The 19,221-nt window shown below is 35.5% G+C and overlaps 2 protein-coding genes across 4 annotated transcripts in view; one reads left to right on the top strand and one right to left on the bottom strand.

The window, feature by feature from the left end:
- camkk1a (calcium/calmodulin-dependent protein kinase kinase 1, alpha a) overlaps positions 1-4,307 on the top strand; it is a 67,034-nt gene extending 62,727 nt beyond the window's left edge. Inside the window, exon 16 of the mRNA XM_079479113.1 lies at positions 1,514-4,307. Within this exon, the coding sequence (XP_079335239.1) occupies positions 1,514-1,589 (76 nt within the window). The 3' untranslated portion in view covers positions 1,590-4,307. The remainder of the gene's footprint in view (positions 1-1,513) is intronic.
- Positions 4,307-17,360, bottom strand: p2rx1 (purinergic receptor P2X, ligand-gated ion channel, 1). 3 transcript variants are annotated; one of them, XM_079479126.1, is made up of 13 exons: positions 16,801-17,360; positions 14,145-14,289; positions 12,719-12,790; positions 11,367-11,439; positions 9,510-9,597; positions 9,319-9,399; positions 9,090-9,231; positions 8,235-8,380; positions 7,570-7,660; positions 7,424-7,489; positions 6,524-6,619; positions 5,213-5,257; positions 4,307-5,096 (listed from the first exon to the last, which is right to left on the bottom strand). In XM_079479126.1, the coding sequence occupies exons 1-13, from the start codon at positions 16,935-16,937 to the stop codon at positions 5,091-5,093; spliced, it is 1,188 nt and encodes a 395-aa protein (XP_079335252.1). In that variant the 5' UTR covers positions 16,938-17,360; the 3' UTR covers positions 4,307-5,090. The 3 variants fall into 3 exon arrangements, with proteins under 3 accessions (XP_079335252.1, XP_079335253.1, XP_079335254.1); XM_079479127.1 differs by having other exon boundaries at positions 11,379-11,439; XM_079479128.1 differs by lacking the exons at positions 4,307-5,096; positions 5,213-5,257 and adding an exon at positions 5,729-5,756 and having other exon boundaries at positions 16,801-17,067.
- Positions 17,361-19,221: the final 1,861 nt, after the last annotated feature.

Below are 19,221 nucleotides of genomic sequence, written 5' to 3'. Positions count from 1 at the left end.
TTGAAAGTACTACATCGGGCCGTACAGTACAATATATACCACAGGTATGATGATTTTTCATGCCTTAAAATGACTTGAATCTAATTCTGCACACTTGGTCATCCAGTATATGATGATTCATGAATATGCAAATGAGTTCAGCTCATTATTATTATTAGCTACCCTTTGTTTGTCACTTTTTCTTTTTGCAAATGTCTAACTAATAAAAATATTAAAAAGCACTTGCCAACTTTGAAAACACAATTTTTATTCATTTAATCAAAGTTCATTGTTTCTTTTTCATTTCCATTCCAAACAGTGAATTTGGACATTCAAGGTTTGGGAAAGACAGCAACGTTTTAAAAAGAAATTACATTTTAATACGCTTAACCTACAAGTAATGGACACGATTTGATTTTCCAAGTTATATGAGAAAGGAATATAAACTGATCTGTGTGTTTGCACTACCTCGACTACCTTTGACTTTTATTTTAACAAACCAACTGAACTTTTGGTTGGACATGAAACTTTGCTCATCACTCTCTTCATTGACTCCTCTGAGCTCTGACACACTCTGTATTTCCTCCACTGTCTCTCTCTCTCTCTGCTGCAGGGACTCATGGCCGTTCCGTCCCTCTTTTAAACTGCAGCCCTCATTAAGGTAACTCATGGTGACGGGTGGACATTGTAATTTGTCACTCAAGCCCTCTATCAGATTCCCTGCCCTCTTCATTCCCGTGGGTCAGTGAAAGTCTGAGTCATATCAGCCTCCATCCTGCTCTTCTGTTGCATTTCTCTTCCTCAGTAAACCCATACATCTGTCCTTTGTCCCGGTCTTTCATTGAATCCCATTATGTCCAGTCTGAGCCATTGTGTCTGCTCACCATTTCAAAATATCATCCCATGTGCATCTCTGTTTCACATTGTTTGTCAGTTTTGTTGACAGTTTTTTCCTATGCTTGCTGCTGGGTAGTCTTTGACGCCCATGGACGTTTCACTGACCATTTGATTCTTTTTTCGTGCATTCTGTCAAGCTCGGGGTGCATAAGTTTACTAATATGTCTAAAAGTAAATGCACCTGATGATTAGAAAATACCAGATGTGTACAGTGACTGATTTTGAAGAACTAATCTCTGAATTTAGATTTTCTTTGTTCAAGTTACATAACAGCAAGTAAACAGGATATGCCTAAAATCAACTGTATATTCTGCCTTTTTTCAAAGATATGTATGTAAAAAAGGCTATATTACTGAAACTATTCACAAATTTTCTACTCAGTCTTTACTGTGCAGTCATGTACTGTACATTTTTTATGCTGGTTTATTTTTGTGGTATCATTTAAGATACACAACAACATTGGTCATTTTTAATTTCAATCACAGAGTATTTTGCTGTTTAAAGGGATAGACCCCCCAAAATAGAAATTCTGTATTCTCCCAAAGTACAGATGTAATAGGGGCTATTTACAAACTATTGACAATGTTGATCGATATACAAAGACAATTATGTGTAATATTCTTTTTTTCTCTCCCAGAAAAGGGAGTAGTGGAGAGGCCGGTAGAGAAGTCGAGCTTGAGGACCTGCATGAGGATGAGCCGCCCACCTCCTGAGTCACTCTGAAGCTATCCTCATTGTCTGCACTTCTCCGTTCAGACAATTACAACCATTTGAGCATTTCCATGACCCAGACAACACGCCTGCAACCCATTACCTAAAACTGGATTATTCTGTTGCATGTCTTCAGTAGAACAAGAATCATAAAGTGAGGATTCCATCGTTCTATTTTGGGGATCTTACCCATGATCCATCACAACGTTTCCTCTCAGCATTACTTAAATACTGTAAGTCGATTTTAGAAACAATCTACACTGGACCGGTTTTGTTTGAAAGGCAGACCTTTGGTACCACAAGCTTTTCTGAAAACAGTCGTACAGCATGGACAAATAATGCTGATGGTAACATGGTAAAGCTCAAATCAATGATGACATTTATGGAGTGTGATGTCATCATAATTTCTGTACATGTGTATAAAATAACAGCTGTGGAGTCTTGCCTTTTTGCACTTAAATGTTCATGTGCAATTCTTATCCCAGTCATGTCACCCCTTCTTTTTATTCCCTTAATAATTTCTCTCCTCATGCAGATGATATATCAACACACACACACACAGGGTGTAGAAGTTTGAATCAAAGGGGCTTATGAATCCACTAAACACTAATACTAAAAACTGTCTTTGTCTAAAAATGTCTGTCACAAAAAATTCAAATCAGAAACGATTTGAGCAAACAGGGCTTATTAATGAAACGTGCAGCGTGTTTCCCATTATTCTTCACAGGGCTTATTCTCCAAGTTTGTGGATGTCGAAAACCCAGTGTCAAGATGCACAGGATGCAGGGCTGTTGTGTTAGTATTTTGTTTCTGTTCTGGAACAAAATGTGTCATTGTTTACTGAGTCTACTCATTCCAAGAGGCCTATTTGTCAGTCACCGTCGGTAACACATGCGCAAAAACATTGCACAGAAACGAATGAGCGTGCGTGAAGGAAAGGGAGTCACTTTCACTCAAAACAGACAAGCCAATTGAGGATAGGATCTGAATACGATGTTTAGCTCGGGGAGGAAAGTAAACTGCCATTCAATGTCAACACGGACTCTCTCGGCTCAGATAAACTTTGTCCAAAACAATACGCCTTTATTTACGTGGAATCATCTGCCAGGCGAAGATATCTTCTCAAAGGGATTCTTACTGGACAACCACTGTAACCACGCATTTGGAAACAAAACATTCAATGGAAAGCATTGAGTGTATTTAAATCATTTTTTACAATAGTGATTATAATTGATGGTTTCAAATATTTTGCAAGAATTGAACTGCATTTCTTTATTTGGTCAGGTGTCCGTTATTTTCTTTAAAGGAGTAGTTTGCCCAAATATGAAAATACTAATTTAGAAAAGCTAATTTAGAGATTCGAATGTGTAAAATAATATGTTTGTCTTCAACTCAAGAAAGAAAGTCATACAGATCTGGGATGACTTGAGGGCACATTATAAGAGATTTTTGTATATTTGACTGAATGCTTACAGGAAACCTTACACAGATGTCAATCTTTTAAACGACTCATTATTGCTTATATGAGGGTGAATTGATAATTTGCTCTGACCCACTTTCATTATATTCTTACTAATATCCTGGACAGATGGTGGTCCATTTTTCTTACTCCCACACGTTCTTCCCCCATATTGCTCTCTCTCTCTCCAGCCCTCTCTTTTATGCACACACCTTTCATGCTTCTCGTTCTTCTGAAACCGAATTCAACAGAAAAAGCATTTTCAGTGCCAACTGATGTTTTTATGGACTGCTGGTATGGACTATTTGATTCACTTGATGTTTGTTGTGTTACTGTAGATGTAGTGAGATTCTGAATATAGTACTCAGGGTCTGGACAATGCTGTTCTTGAAATTCTGAGAAAATGGAGTAGCATATTCCGTGTTCAGGAGCTGTGTTTATGTGTGTGAATTTCCAATTCCTTGTTTACGTCTGTTTCTTTACGTGTCTCAGATGTACAGTACTTATCGATGTATGCTATGCACCTCTTACGTGTCTTGACGTATGGCATGTCTCTTAACTTGCTATATCCTTTTACTAGCTTTTACAAACCTTTCTCCGGGTTTGTTACTTTTTGATATCTAAATGAAGAAGCAAACCTTTATCACAAAAACCCCTTTAAAGTTTTCCTGAAAAACATTTTGTATAAGCTAAACATATGCATCAGTCTATATATGGCATACCTCTGTGTGAGCAATGGACTAAAGTGCTACGGCTTTATTTCTTATTTCAGGTTACAGCTAATGTGCAATAGATAGCAGGCTTGATCACCCATTTACCATTTCTGTATACACACACACTCATAAGGTTTTCAGTTGTTAACATGAATCTCTGAAGGAAGGATTTTGAACATTGTAGCTCCTGTCATGAAAGTTATGTTTTAAATTATTCTTTGCATACAAAAGTTGATGGGATGGAAGAAGCTTTACAACATATATCAGAATTGACTACTGTATATAAATCATAAAACGCTCACATACCTGCAGTCTGAATGCTCAGTTATTTGTGTCCGAGTGCCTGCTATTGCTGGTTATTTATATTCCATTGATCTGAATGTAACTGAATTTAAAAAGTCTGAGTAAATAGACAAAAGCAGCATGGCCTGAGAAAGCACTGAATGCAACTCTTTTGTAAATATGTAACAAAGCATATAAAGATGTTATTTTTTGCATGCTTTTTGTACACATAGCCATAATCAAAAACAATAAAGATATCACAAATGATAGTGTCTTCTGTTTTTATTATGGTTTGATGCAATTGTTCTGAATCCATAAAAATAAACTGCTAACAAAATGTTTTACTATACTCTTTAAAATGGCCCCTAGTGCAAAAGAAACATCATGGTGTTATTTAACTTTGAACACATTCAATATTTTAATAAATAATGTCCTTAAAAAGATTGATCTAATAGACCTCCCATGCAAAAAGCAGAAGAGATATAGTATATCCTTAAATATTTCCTAAAATATGCATTTATATATTTACTACAGTGTTCTAGGCCCAGATGATTTCTTTCATGTCAATGAAAAGTGTGAATCTGCTAAAACTGACACTATTAACAAAGAATAAAACACCTCTTGCAGTTCTGTCACAGCTTTGTCTTTTAAATTCTGCTTTTGACAATCTAAATATTTCTATAAACACCTAACTACAGTGTTGGCTTAACAGTAACAATTTATACATTGATATAATGTTTAGAAATGTCCCTTTCTGTAGATCTGTAGATATTTTGTTGTAGAAAGACACCCTCCCATAAAGTATGAAAAAACCTTCCCACACCTCATTATATTGTTTCCCTCTAAAGTTCCAAGTTTCTCATATAGTCAAATATTCACCCAGTGAAATATTCAATCTTCTGGAGCGTGTCGTATATTTTTGATTTTTGCATGTGTTCCCGGACTGAGAGGTGCTGGTCATTTCAGTGCAGTAGTCAGTAGTCATGGCAGCCGCTCGCTCGCTCTCTCTCTCTCTCTCTCTCTCTCTCTCTCTCTCTCTCTCTCTCTCTTCACTCCTGTGCACAAAAAGACCTTGAATTACTGCTCAAAGCTGCATTGAATAGTTGTTTATGATGATACACTGTAATTCTACAGGGATCTGCTTGTTTGGGGTTTTTGAATGGTGTGTTACCTTTGGTTTCTCTCTTTCTGTCTGTACCGTGGGTAATGTTGGATCCTGGTTGGACAAATACACATCTGAGAACTTGTTCATTTTTACAATGCATTTACTAATGTAACACTAGGTGCCTTATTGCAGAAACTTGCCATCTAAAGTAGTTAGTTCAGATCTGATTGTAAAATTGAAATGACCAGTCAGTAAACAAATAAAAAGAGGGGATCCTGAGTTAGGTTGTTTCTGTAGTAGTTACAATCATGTGGTTTATTTTACACCAACGACAAGCTGAAATGTTTCAAAATATTGATTTAAGTTACGTTTTTTTATTGTCTTTGTGGATAGTCTTAGTCAAAAAATCTTTCTTCAATGGGATCTTGAGAACCTATAGCCATCAATGTTCTATATATATATATATAATACTTAGGTCCTCCAAGGCTGTTTTAGGCACAATAAGCCATCAAATAGAAATTTTGTTAGACACCTGCGTGTTACGTCTAAATGCCGATTTCTCTCCTCTCCTTACCATTCTCAGTGCAACAAAGATTTGCCCTCACCTTCTCTGTAAAAAACAAGTTTGATCGACATGGTGTGTTGCTAAAGTAACTATCACTGCAGATATCTGTAGGAAGCTGTTGTTTCACAGACGTCAATGTACACGGCTAATGAATTGCATACTTCCCACATTTATACAACTCAGAGGTAAGATCCTTTTTCCTCCCACACACTCATTCTGTTAAAGTGAGATGTTCTTTATAAAGCATGTAAATTGTATTTAAATGATGATAGGTGCCGAGCTGAAGATGTTTCCATGATAACACTTTGGGAATGCAGCTTGATGTAAATGTTTGGGAATAATATTGCATCTGTTACTGATCACTCAAGTTCCCTGTGTGGTGTTTAACAATGTGTCTCTGCTGCCACCTTTTGGAATTTTAAAGCACAGTGTGATTTATCTCTCAACAGGTCTTCCAAATGTGAACTTAAGATGAAGAGCATACAGTAGACAGTCCTTACACGAGTCATCATCATAAGGTCAATTTGAGGTCTTTGTAAATGTTGATAACACAATAAGGCAACACAATAATAATATTGCTAGCTATTAACATTATTTATCTATCAAATTAACAGTTTTTATACATTTTAGTAGTTACATTTTAATTTTAAAATGTACTTATATTTATTTTCAATCAAAAGCTGCTAAAATTAGTTAACAACAATTGTTTATCAACAAAGATTATTCAATGCTATAAAGATGTCTCACTGTTGTTAGCATTAATGCATTTTTGTTAATGTAAGGTGTTGCTATAATATTTGATATACACTCACCTCTTCCTTGATCATTGGAAGCTTATATTTCAGGTTTTTGTAGTAATCTCTTTTTGGAAGTAAATGTAGAAGGAGCACATCACACACAACAGTTGCCTTTAAACAAATCACAACAAATATTTTAAAAATATCATGAAAATGGACAGCTTCGAAAGAATTTAGTAAGGAACTATTTATCTACCCCTTTTAAAGGAATAGTTCACTTTCGAATAAAAATGTTATGCTTATTTACTCACCATCATGTCATCCAAGACGTCCATGTCTTTATTTCTTCTGTAGAAACTAATCCAAGGTTGTTGAGGAAAACATTTCCGGATCTTCCTCCATATAATGGATTTAATGGGGGGGGGCAACCTGACGCGTGACCTTTCCAACGTGATGACCTATTGTGGGAAGTCGTGAACGCGCAAGATGGTTGAGTACAAGCCATCTATTTGTGGTTAAAAAGTTTGATTTGATTTGATTCAATTTATTGTCATTACACACATACAAGTACAGTGCAATGAAATGTATTAAAAAAAGTGGAAATCTTCCTAAGAAAATGACTGATTGTTCTGTAATGACTAAACTGATATTTGGACTTTAAATGAGGTTGGTGCCAATTAAATCCATTAAATGGAGGAAGATCCGGAAATATTTTCCTCAACATCCTTGGGTTAGCTTCTACAGAAAGAAATAAAGACATGGACATCTTGGATGACACGAGGGTGAGTAAATACACATAAACATTTTATTCTAAATTGAACTATTGCTTTAACAACGTTTTAACTGTGTTCAACATTAATCTTGTGATAGGAGATGATCACTTAATGTGAATTATAGCAAGGGACTTTACTTACTATTGTTTGAATAGCCTATATGAATTATATTTATAGATTTTTGGAAAAAGGTTTTACTCACCACTCCAAAGATTCCTACACCTGAGCCAATGGCTGTCAGCGTTGGAATGATATCAAATTTTCCTGCCTGCAAAAGAAATTGCTATCAGTTGTAAAAGTGGATATGTGAATGTTCTGCAATGTGTATCTAACGGGAAATCCATTTACCTGTCCATGAACAACAATGTTTATCCGAATACCAAACACCTTCATTAATGTTCTTTTCTCCACATTGTTCTCCAAATAATGTTTACCATATCTGAAAGCATCCATTTTATATAACAATAGTCAATTTACATCTTTATAAATATTTAGTTCTGATACAGTACAGACATTTGAACTTTTTCTCAGTTACCGACGTGTGATTTTTTCGGAGGATCTATTGACAGAAATGCAATATAATATACAGATATATAGTGTATAAGGACCTTACATAATGAAGCTATATGTTTCTATTACCTTAGAATGAGCTATTTCTACCTACATACACCGCGGGACCCCATTACATGGAATTCGCCACGTTGTTTCTACAGTAGCCCTAAAGGAAACAAACTGCTCTACAAAGAGGGCGTTTCGTAAATACGTTATCTCCTTGTGAAAATGTGACGACATCGTGTGAAGCCAACCTAGGGCTTTGAAAGGCAAAGGTGGAGTGAGCAGTTGGTTGCAATTCACAACCTCACCGCGGTAATTGACAAATAATGTTCCATTATACAATGAAGTGTAATCTGTGTATTGCAGTCTGTCTCTTTAACAGTTAATCCTTGACATTTTGATTCAAAATGTATTGACTGAAATGTTAAAGATCATAATTTTTGGTTAGTCTCACCCACCTGAAATTGTATCCCAGCGATGGTTTCTCCTCTTTATCATTTTTCCCAGTTCCGTAGAGACCAAAGAATTCATATTTTGGTTTGCAGTGTTTGATTTTGAAGTCCAGATTGCAATCCCAATCAATGAGTATTCCTATAGACCCACCCTACCAGGTTACAAAGTTTATGAGATGAACATTTTAACAGTCACATGAACTGTAACTAACTTGTTAATCTTAATTAATATACTGGAAATGTTTTTTATTTATTTAGATTTCTTTTCTGGGAAGAAACATACGGGACGTGCTTGCATATTGCCAAGTAAGCGGGAATTTGGCTACTTTTAAACTGCTGTCATATGTTGTTTTTTATAAATGTATAAAACTGACATTTTTAAAGAAAACCTGCCTATAAGCAGTCATTCGAAGTAACATGTTTTGATGGCCTTCCTGATTGAAAGATGTTTTGGTTAGGGTTTTGGGTGTGGATAGGGGTTTTAGAAATAAATATCGTTCTGTAACAATGTACTGTTTTATTTGGAATAGCCTTCCGGATGGTGGCCTACTACTTGCTATTGTCTGAATGAATACACATTTGACTACTTCTTTGCATGTGTGAGTGGGAATTTAAACAAGAGAGCTTGTTTCTTCACGTGCACCAGCGAGAGTCACAGTGAGCTATCATTACAACCCACTTTTGGTCTTTACTAAATAAAAATATTGAAATGCTCTAAATGTCTTGCACCTGCTTGTGTGATTATTAGGTAATACAAACCCGCGTGTAAATGTGTGTGTCTAGCAATTGCGTGACCAAAAGAGTGAGTATCAGGGTGTGTGTGTATGTGTGTATACAAATAATGACGAAGAGAAAACATACCAAACGAGCTATGTCTGAGTAATTAAAACCCGAGAGCTCAACAATATCTCTAAGCTTGAAGATAGGACACAGTGGATCCTTTGTGGGATGATACTGACAGCGATTGATGTACGCCTGATCCACACTTTCCACCAGGTTACTCCTAGACAGAGACAAATAGGCTGAGAGGAAATGTACACTTAATGTCGTGAGAGACTTATCTGTGTGTAGTTAGTAGGAAACCTCTTACCTGACAACTTGAAACTGGCGAAAAGTGATGGAGTTTTTGATGAACAATGTGAAGTTTTCTGCTGCCTCCAATATTGGAGGTCTAGAGAACAAAATAGAGGAAAATGTATTTTTGCAGGTACGATGAAAGGTCTCTGGGAAGCCAGTTCAATTGTGATTCAACAACAACGATAATAAAAGAGAAATCCATACTCGGGTATTACACGGTCATCTTCAATAGGACACCAGGAGTAGATCTCGCAAGTATTGGTTCCGTTTATACACTTTCCCGTCATGAACCCTACGAGAGAAAAGACGGAAATGCCGTAAGGGGAGATATAAGAGGTCAGAAGTGTATAAGGGACCGAGTAAACTGAAAAGAAGCCATGAAGTTGAATCAAAACAACAACATTAAAGATACTTGTCACATGCTTAAGAAGGAAAACAGACACACACACAAGAAATGAAAAGGATTAACAAAAAAAGAGAACATATTGTAAATTAATTTTTCTATTAAAAATGTTGTTAATTTAAAACTTGTGGTAATTTTGTATCCATTTTTACAACATGTAATTAAAAAGGAATTTACATAGAATCATCAGTGTCACACTGTGAACATTGCAAGTTTACATGGAAGCAGATTTATATATCGATTTATTATATAGTATATTTGTGCAGGTGACCCTTCTAGCACCTTCCATTCTGCTAATAACAGCGAGCATGAACAGTGAACATCAAAAGACTAATTTACACTGATCCAGCACATGCCAACAACGTGTTTGTTGGATCAATGTGAAACCCCTGTTTGCGTTTGTTGGATATGGGCAATATCTCATTCCCATAATACAGCAGGGTTTTAGACATGCTTTTTGGCCATTAAATAAATCCGCAAATACCATTACAATGATGAGTGCAAACTTTAGTAAATCACGTTACCCGATTTATTTAAACACCCTTCTTTGATAAAGTTTGCGTCTGTAGAGGAAACTCCTACATATGCAATAAGGTCAGTTGTGTCTTTCAGTGTCTTTAGTAAATATCAACAACCGTTTTTTTATGCCGCAAAGGGCAGTTAGTAAATCTGGCCCTTACAGTGTTTCGTTAATTTTGTATCATGCTCCTCATATTTTATGTAACCTGAGGTAGCACGACGAGCAAATATTGTAAAAACATTCCCTCTGGGCATCACTTTTGACTACTACTGTTCATGCAGTATTTTTTATACCGAATTTGTTTCGGTTATAGCCTAGTATATAGAAGTAGCATACATCACAACAATTAAAATGACTATAGTGCCAGTATATTAAATCAAGTATATTTAAAATTAACAATAAATTAACAATAAAAAAATATTTAAGAAATACCGTATGCTGCTGTATACAGAATTAAGCATTCTTTGGATTGTTTGTGCCATGACAGTACACTTTGAATTACTGTAAAGGGAGATGGTAATGTTTTCTTGTTATTCCTGAAGTAACCAGGTAAACAGATCTACAGTTGTCAATATTTGATCACTGTATTTGTGACCTCTCAACAAGGTCAGGCCTTTAGTCAACAATGCAGTATTCCAATAATGCATTTGTTTAACATGTTTAGGTTTGAGCAGTAATTCAAAGATGCTGATTCAAATTGTACTGGATGTTTAAAAAAAAGTTGTGCAGCAAATATGTAATGGGTTGTTTTTTTTAATATGCAGCTCATGCCCTCGTGCTCCCTGTTATCTTGTATAGCAGATAAGACCCTTGTGGGTCTCTAGGAATGAAAGACATTAGGCAGCACATGGAAAAAGATTTATCAGGCATGAAGAAACTTGAGATTAAAGTGTAAATATAAATTACAGAGACGGCAACACGTATGAGGTGGAGGTTAGCCAAAGAGTGAAAAACAGTGTTATATCTTACATAACTTGATTCATTTGCCAATAAAATCTATTAAGATTATGCAGTGTTGATGAAAAGATTAAAGAATGATTCAGTTCCTCTGCCCCCAGGCTGCTGTTAGTGCTGTGATGTTAGTCCACGGCGTGGTGCTGGTTCCTTCTGTCGGAACAATAAATGCTTAAAACTTTACCATTTCCCGTACGTTTGGATTTGCCCACATCGCAGTCTTTGTCCGAGTTGCACTTGTTCTTCCCATCTGGCACCTGCAACAACATACACATACATACATGTTAATTATACCATAAATCCTATTAGTGATTATTAAAGCCTACATTTGCTTATTTGCAGAGACAATATGAAAATTTGGCATCTAAGTGACTGATGGCAAAGAGCACAGAGCACTATTAACAGCAGGACCGCAAAACCCTGTTCTAAGAATAATTTGTTTAAACAAAAATGAGGGATTAAAGGAAGGAAACAGAGAAGAGGTGGTAGACACGATCAAGGGAAGCTTCTGGTGATGTACAGACACAGCTTTCATAACTCTATTGTTATTACCTCGCTTTTCAGAGCGAAGAGCTTTGTAAAAAATCTGTGCGTTTCAGAGAGGAGGGGCAAAGAAGAGCTACAAACATGCACGGTATGAGGAAAATACATAGTTTTTAATCTTAAATCGTGTAGACACATTGCATTACATCTAACGCAACTGATATTATTTGTTTTAGCCGTGTCATATGACCCCTTTAAGAATCACTTTCAAGACTATAGGTTCCATTGCCAAAGGAAAGACTTTTATATCAAAGATACAAAAGCCGAGTTGTCTGCAGAACAACTGACATCTCTTCATACAGCCTAGCTTAAATACACGTCGTCTTAGGCACATGCCACTATTATTATTTACCATTTAGTCATAAACACATGTCGGAACAAGCGGCCTTGTTTTGCAGCCTGATTTGATGTTAAACATGTGATTATGATCATGTGAGCCGCAGACCCACTCTCTCATGTAAGTAAGCTCTCCTATCCTCAAAATACAATAGTTCAAATACATAATGGTAGAATAAATTATATATATATAATATATTGGGAATAAAATCTTCTACACTATTAAACAACACACTTGAACAGCTAAACTTTGGCAAATCTAGATTATTTTCTTCTCAAAAGCACTGTTTGTATCTGGTGCTTTGTATGACCTCGCCATGAGTTTCCAAGTGGACTAATAAAAAAGATCCTCCTGTGTGCACTTTCATGATTTTTTAAGCCAATGCAAATCAGACTGTGGGCATTTTGTGGGTTTGTCATGTGATCCTAATTCCTACATTTAAACACGCAGGCTAAATCCATACTGCACGTACTAACAGAACATGACCCGCAAACTGTCATTTAATGATGAACACTACTAATGGGACATGGAGAATAAAGAGAAACTAGATTCTGAAATGGTTAAACTCGTAATGGAACAACATGGTTAGGACTCAGGATATGAGTAAAGAAAAAACCCTGCAGATTAATATCTGAAAGAGAGCGATGCATATTCACCTCAGGACACTTGCCCTGTGTTTGTCCCACAGTAGGGATGAAATTCGTCATCACAACGAAAGACGAGTCACCCTAGAAAGCAAAACAGAAAGGAAATTTAATTTGGGGCGTTTTGGGTAATACACACAAGGCAACAGGATACAGTGACACTTTAAATTTACATTCTCTCTGTTTGTTAAAACAAAGGTTGCATGAGAAATTAAGTGTTTGAAACTGGCTGTGCACGTAACATGATAAATGTTCATGGGAAATCTTCAAAGTCTAATAATGAAAGTGTAAGCAGATGGGTTGGTGTGAATCTGTTCATCCTCATCCTCCGTGTGAGTGTAGTAAAATCCTTTTAAGTCATGTGTTTATGTATAGGTTTTCTCAACATGTGCATGGTTAAAAACCTCACAAATACCCAATTTATCATTGTATCTTAGGTATCAGTGGTGTTATAATGTTTACCAATAGATCCTAGTAGTCATATGCAAATTTTCAAATATATACATTTTAATATACATAACTATTGTTTCTCAATTTCTTAGGACAGGTGCACACAGGCTGCCACAGATGAAACGTTGACATTACGTTTACATACACGTTAGCCCATACAGTAGCCTACATGTACAGTACATTTCAAAGAGCATCTTATGTGCTTCTATAGCAACAGTACAAATAACTTAAATAGATCAATGTCACATTTCGGGTATCGGTCACCATATCTGACAAATGGGTCACTTTCAAATTTTATGTTGTCAAATGTAAATTATTAAGTAGGGTTTTAATGTAGTGCCTAGAAAATACAGTTATATACCTTCTCAGGGAGTGAATAATACTTGTTGATGCAAAGAAAACTTTTTGCGGTCTGTTTTATGGATAACATTTGATCGTATCATGTAGCCCCAAGATTGCCACTCCTTTGCTTGCTAAGTTATGACATGTATTGTATACTGTACAGATCTTCTCTGCCAAAAGTCTGTTTCTCAGAACTGGATTCTAAATGTTGCTGCTGACTGTTTGCATAAAGTGAATGATGCCGTAAGGCATTTCTAATTATTTACTTCAAATACTTTAGCATCTCCTACTGTGTATTTTAGATGATGGATTTTTCATTTGGAAAATGCTAAACTTAGTTTGGAATGCTAAATACTAAAACAATCTCTCCTTCCACTGACCATTAAAAGCACATGTTTACTTCCATTAGAAATATAAAGACGTGTCTAAGCTATAGAGAAAACAATCTAATGCTTCGTGACTGAAGATGTTTACACAGTATGAGTAACTTTATCTGTGACGAAAACTGATCTACTGTGGCTTCTATACTTATATTAGCTTATATTAGAGTTTATATTCAGGAAGCCTAGATTTACTAGATTGATTAGATCTGCGTTTTTTTTTTTTTTATTTGTTTCTTTATTCCAAATGAGGAAAAGTAACCCACCTGTTCCGGAAAAACATAATCTGCCACATCCCAGATCCTCTCGTCTCCACTGATATTTGTGAAAGCCAGTCCCTTCATCTTTGTTAATATAGAGCCCATGGCAACATCTACTATCTGGTAGCCTTTCTCATACATGAACACCCATCTAGAAAAAGTAAGAATGTAATAGGTTAACATTGTTGATCTGCTTAAATCAAACTACAGTGCAGATAAAGTAGTTTTTATTTTGTTTTTTGTTGCAAATGTTGCAAAGCTGCCGTACAGAAAATACATACAGTAATATAGTTATAATAAGGAAAATAAGAAATAAAATAAATGAAGTGATGTTGTAATTGCAGAGATAATTTAGTTTTATTATGTCAACAATATAAAAACATCCGTCATATGTTCTAGTCAGGAATAGGTGTATAGGTGTAACACTTTGTCAATATTGAGCTTTTGTCAACATTAGTGTAAGTCAACAACCGATTATACTGCACATTGTATGTGTAGGCCTTTGTGTTTTGTCACTTGTTCCTGTACCTGTAACCAAAAACTTGTAAATAAAAATGCATTGACAATTACGTTCCACACTACATTGCTGGTAAAATGAAAAATGCTGGTACAGTGTATTGTAAACAAAATCTGTAATTCTGTTATTATGCACAGATTGTCCAATTAAAATGCCAAAAAATAGAATTTTAGATTTTTTAACATGATTTTTAATCTATTTTTGAATTGGGTCAAAAAACGTAAAATTCAAGAAAAAGACAAAAAAATCTAGAAAAGCAGAGGAAAATGTAGTTTTACAGTTAGCGCTCCAGCTGGCAGAAAAAATATATTTTTTAAACTAGATTTCATTTTTTTGTGTTTATTTTTTAAATACGGCAAAAAATTACAACAAATTTACAATATATATATATATATATATATATATATATATATATATATTTCGGTATATTTTTATTTCTCCAGCTTATAAAGTTTGCTTAATAGAGGTGCCCATATCATTTAATCATGTTAACATTATACAATTTAAACCTGCACAACAGATGGAAAATGCTCACAAGGTTGTCTTATAGCAGTGTTTCTTAACCTGGGTTCGATCGAACCCCAGGGGTTCGGTGAGTCAGTCTCAGGGGTTCGGTGGAGGTCAAGACACACACTCATATGATTCGCAACATCGCTTGGCCTATCTGTGCTGCAGAGAATTTGGTGCGCCCAGTAGTCGACTTGTGGTATGTCGTGTGATTTCTTTCTTAATATTGTAATCCTTTCATAATAACTATGTCGAGCAAAAAAAGAATTTGGTCGGACAAATATGTACAATATGAATTCACGTGTATAACGGAACGTGTTGGGAGTCAGCGTCCTAACTGCATGATTTGCAATGCCAAATTGAGCAATTCTAGTCTAGCACCGGCAAAACTAAGAGAACATTTCCTTAAGCTGCATGGAGATGGAAATTGTTTTTAAGGTTTTGTTCTTTAAAACACAGTGATGTTGATGCACGGTTTATTTTGTGCACCAGTAAAATATATACTCATGTTTTTAATTTGAAAAAAATCTTATTTTATTTTTCCAATTAAGAACGGTTCGGTGAATGCGCATATGAAACTTGTGGGGTTCAGTACCTCCATCAAGGTTAAGAACCACTGTCTTATAGTTTATGTTTCAGCAATCTACTGTGTCACATAAAATAGGATGAAGCAATAAGACTTGGCTTCATGCCCTCTAGCACGACACAACAAAAGTTTCTCTTCCGTTTGAAGCATGACTCTCAACCTTATCTTCTAACACAACCAAAGTTGAGATACTGTTCCAGATACGCCACACTATCATATTAATGCTCCAGGACAATGTGTTTATTGATTTGATCAATGTTTTCATTCCGCTGCCAGATTACATTCTCGTACCTAGATATAACAGATGCTACAAGCTATTAAAATACTTTTGTTTCTAATGTATCATTTAATTTTAGCTTTGAATCCTCAAACAGATTCCTATGTGTGCATCTTGTAAATTGTACTAGGGCCGTCTGCGTTTCATTTACTGAAGGGTGGTCTGGAATAAGTTTCATGGCTGAACGTCTCGAACATCGAATAGCTGCTGATGTTTGAATATACCAAGAGAATAAATACCAGAAAAGGACAAAGCAGCCTAATAATGTCAACTTGAGTCTCAAAGCTCACTCATTTATAAAGTACTGCATGTATTAAGTTTTTAATACTGAACTCTTAAAATATATGTGCTTAATAGGTTCTTCACAGCGATGCCACATAACCATATTTGGTTCCACAAAGAACCATTCAGTCAAAGGTTCTTTAATGAACCATCCCTTTCTTACTTTTTTATAATCTTAAGAACCCTTTTCACCAGAACCGTTTGTAAAACAGAAAGGTTCTTCAGATGTAAAAGGTTCTTTATGGAACCAACAGGTTCCCACATGGTCTAGAAGAATCTTTTGAAGCACCTTTTTTAAGAGTGTGTAAACATTAACTGGCAGGATCACTCAAAAATGATGGTGCTTATAGAGTTCTTCACAGCGATGCCATAAGAACCATTTTTGGTTTGTTAAAGAACCAATCAGTCAAAGGTTGAACATGCATGTTTCAGTTACTTTTGTACTTTTGTTTTCTCATCTTTACTTTCTGAAGACAAAGAAGAAAAATCTTACCCTATGATGTAGGCTAAAACGCCCATCTGGATGATTCTACACACAATCCCAACTCTTCTGTTCTTGACCAAAACCTGACGAGGAGTCTCATATTCAAAGAAGAAGTCTGATACTGCGTGTTTTATTATGTCCCTCATTTGTCCCACAAAAAGAAAAGGAGTTCAATAAATGTATGTATCTCCTGGTTTTTGTCTGTCTTTCTTCCCGGTGTTCTTGAAGACTGAAAAGATGTACTGGTGTGCTGTTAAATAAATGCTGATTGCAGACTTCCTCTCCCGTGTCCTCTCTCTCTCTCTCTCTCTCTCTCTCTCTGTGTTTCTCCTCTAAACAAAACACATTTCAAAATTAACCTCGCATTTTGCATTATATTTATCCCTTCTTCCTTTAGTGGCTGTCAAACAAATTCATGTGCAGACAGGTAGACTTCTTAAGTTGGAGCAACAACTCAGAGTCCAATTGCAAATAAAGGCTTAGTGTCTGTGCACCACACATTTGAGAGATCCTTTAACATCCCCTCCCTCCTGCTTATCAAACACTCGTCTGTCACTGCCTTCCTGAATGACTGCTGAAAATAAAACCCAGGGTTGTCTCTGCGTCTATGTACCTTTTGTTTCACTGCTCCTCTAAAGGTGTTTTCATACAGTCATGTAAAATGTGGCGTTTTATTTTGGTAACCCTAATTTGGAATACCCTAATAATACATTTGGTTAGCAGTGCTTTAGCTTAATACACCGGCCTATGTACAGTTTCATTATAATTAATCCTTTATCATTGTCTGCCACTGGACATCAAACTAACCACGAGACATCAAACCAACCTTTGAATTATCCGCTTTGGTTTATTAACCAACCAAAATACAACTTGATTGACCGCATTGATGTAATGTGTGGAATATCATTTCACAAAGAAGATCAAAGATGACAAACACCCCCAAAAATGTGCCTAAACAGCTTGAAATGCAGACATGTTTTTTCTTGTTTTCCATGCCTCAATCTCAAGACCTCAATCTCACAGTCATTCTTTACGTCAAATTCCTCTTCTTTTTCTCTTTCACTGATCTGTGAAAGTAACCGTATAAATGAATATATCTGTGAGAAATGTAGGTGGGCAGAGCCGTTTGAATTTGGAAAGTATGAGGAAGTATGAGGAAATATCTATAGTATGTAACGTTGTATTTAAACTTGTTTTATAAACTATAAACTATATATATATATATATATATATATATATATATAGAGAGAGAGAGAGAGAGAGAGAGAGAGAGAGAGAGAGAGAGAGGCATTTTCCAGGCAACTGTATAAGGGTAAGTACAGTATGCTGAATATTGCAAAGTGTTGGCAAAGTTACAAAAAATACTTAAGTAAACACTTGTTTCAATTGGACAAGCCCTCACAGCAATGTTACAGATTTGGTGTTTGTTTATTCCCAGTACCTACTGAACAATATATGTTTGTCCTCGCCTTGGAAAGTTGTATTGCTTCATAATACTTTTAGGCAGTGCAAAAATGACCCAGTAAATAAATAAATACATATTATTCCCCAAAAAATTGAATAAATTCAGATTATTAAACAGGTGGTTTCATTATGTTTTAACAGTATTCAGTATACAGCACAATACATGTGTTATTAGGTTAAAATTTTAAATTTTACAATGCAAAGGACCCAAACAGATGAGAAGCCCCTTCCTAAAATACATATTCATCTATATATATTTATACAATATATGTATATATATTGTATAAAGAAACATTTAAGCTGAGTAAAATAAATTATGAGTGTGATATTGTAAAAACAGCATAATAAATAATTGTCTAAAATAAGAGTATTGTTGGATGTATACATCGGAACAGAATTTTTTACATTTTAATTATTTTGAACTGTAGATTGAAGACTTCTTTACAAAGCCCAGTGAATGGAAGAAAGGAAAATGTAATGAGGAAAAACTGTGAAGAAAAAAAGTAACCATTTTAGAAATTATGCATGTTGCAAGAAAGATTAAAATAAATATGAACACTTCTAAATGAAACGGTAAAACTGTTATTAGACTTTAAACTTTTTGCGTTGTATTTTTCATTTTCCGAGTTTTCTAGGGACCCATTTGAATCTTCTGAAGGCACCGTGTTACGTAACAAAAAACGTGATGTTTATGTGTCACCACTAGAGGCCAGTGTTCTACCGTAATGTAGTTGAGCGCACACATGGAGCAGTTTTAGCAGTAAGTAAGTTCACCGGTACCAATGAAGCCATTTACTTAAGCAAATTCAGAGGCCGTTAAATTCTGTTTTTATCTACAGTTTTAATTAAAGGAGCTGTGGTCGACTGAACTCTCCTTTAACTAAGCTGTCATTGACTTTCCATTAGTTATGAACGATAAGCAATATCTTATGGGGGTTTTACAAATCAAATAAATTGTGAATACAA

This window comes from Barbatula barbatula, assembly GCF_947034865.1.
Source record: "Barbatula barbatula genome assembly, chromosome: 2".
Taxonomy (NCBI): Eukaryota; Metazoa; Chordata; class Actinopteri; order Cypriniformes; family Nemacheilidae; genus Barbatula; species Barbatula barbatula.
Note: the sequence above shows the minus strand (reverse complement) of the source record. Positions and strands in the feature narration are given on the sequence as shown.

Excerpts from the sequence above, each read along its gene's own strand:
- p2rx1 (XM_079479126.1), bottom strand. The coding sequence starts at position 16,937 with ATGAGGGACATAATAAAACACGCAGTATCAGACTTCTTCTTTGAATAT. Across the intron at positions 11,440-12,718 it reads CACAGGGCAAGTGTCCTGAG|GTGCCAGATGGGAAGAACAA; the intron begins GTGAATATGCAT and ends ATGTTGTTGCAG. Across the intron at positions 5,258-6,523 it reads TTCCAATGATCAAGGAAGAG|GATCCAACATTACCCACGGT; the intron begins GTGAGTGTATAT and ends TTGTCCAACCAG.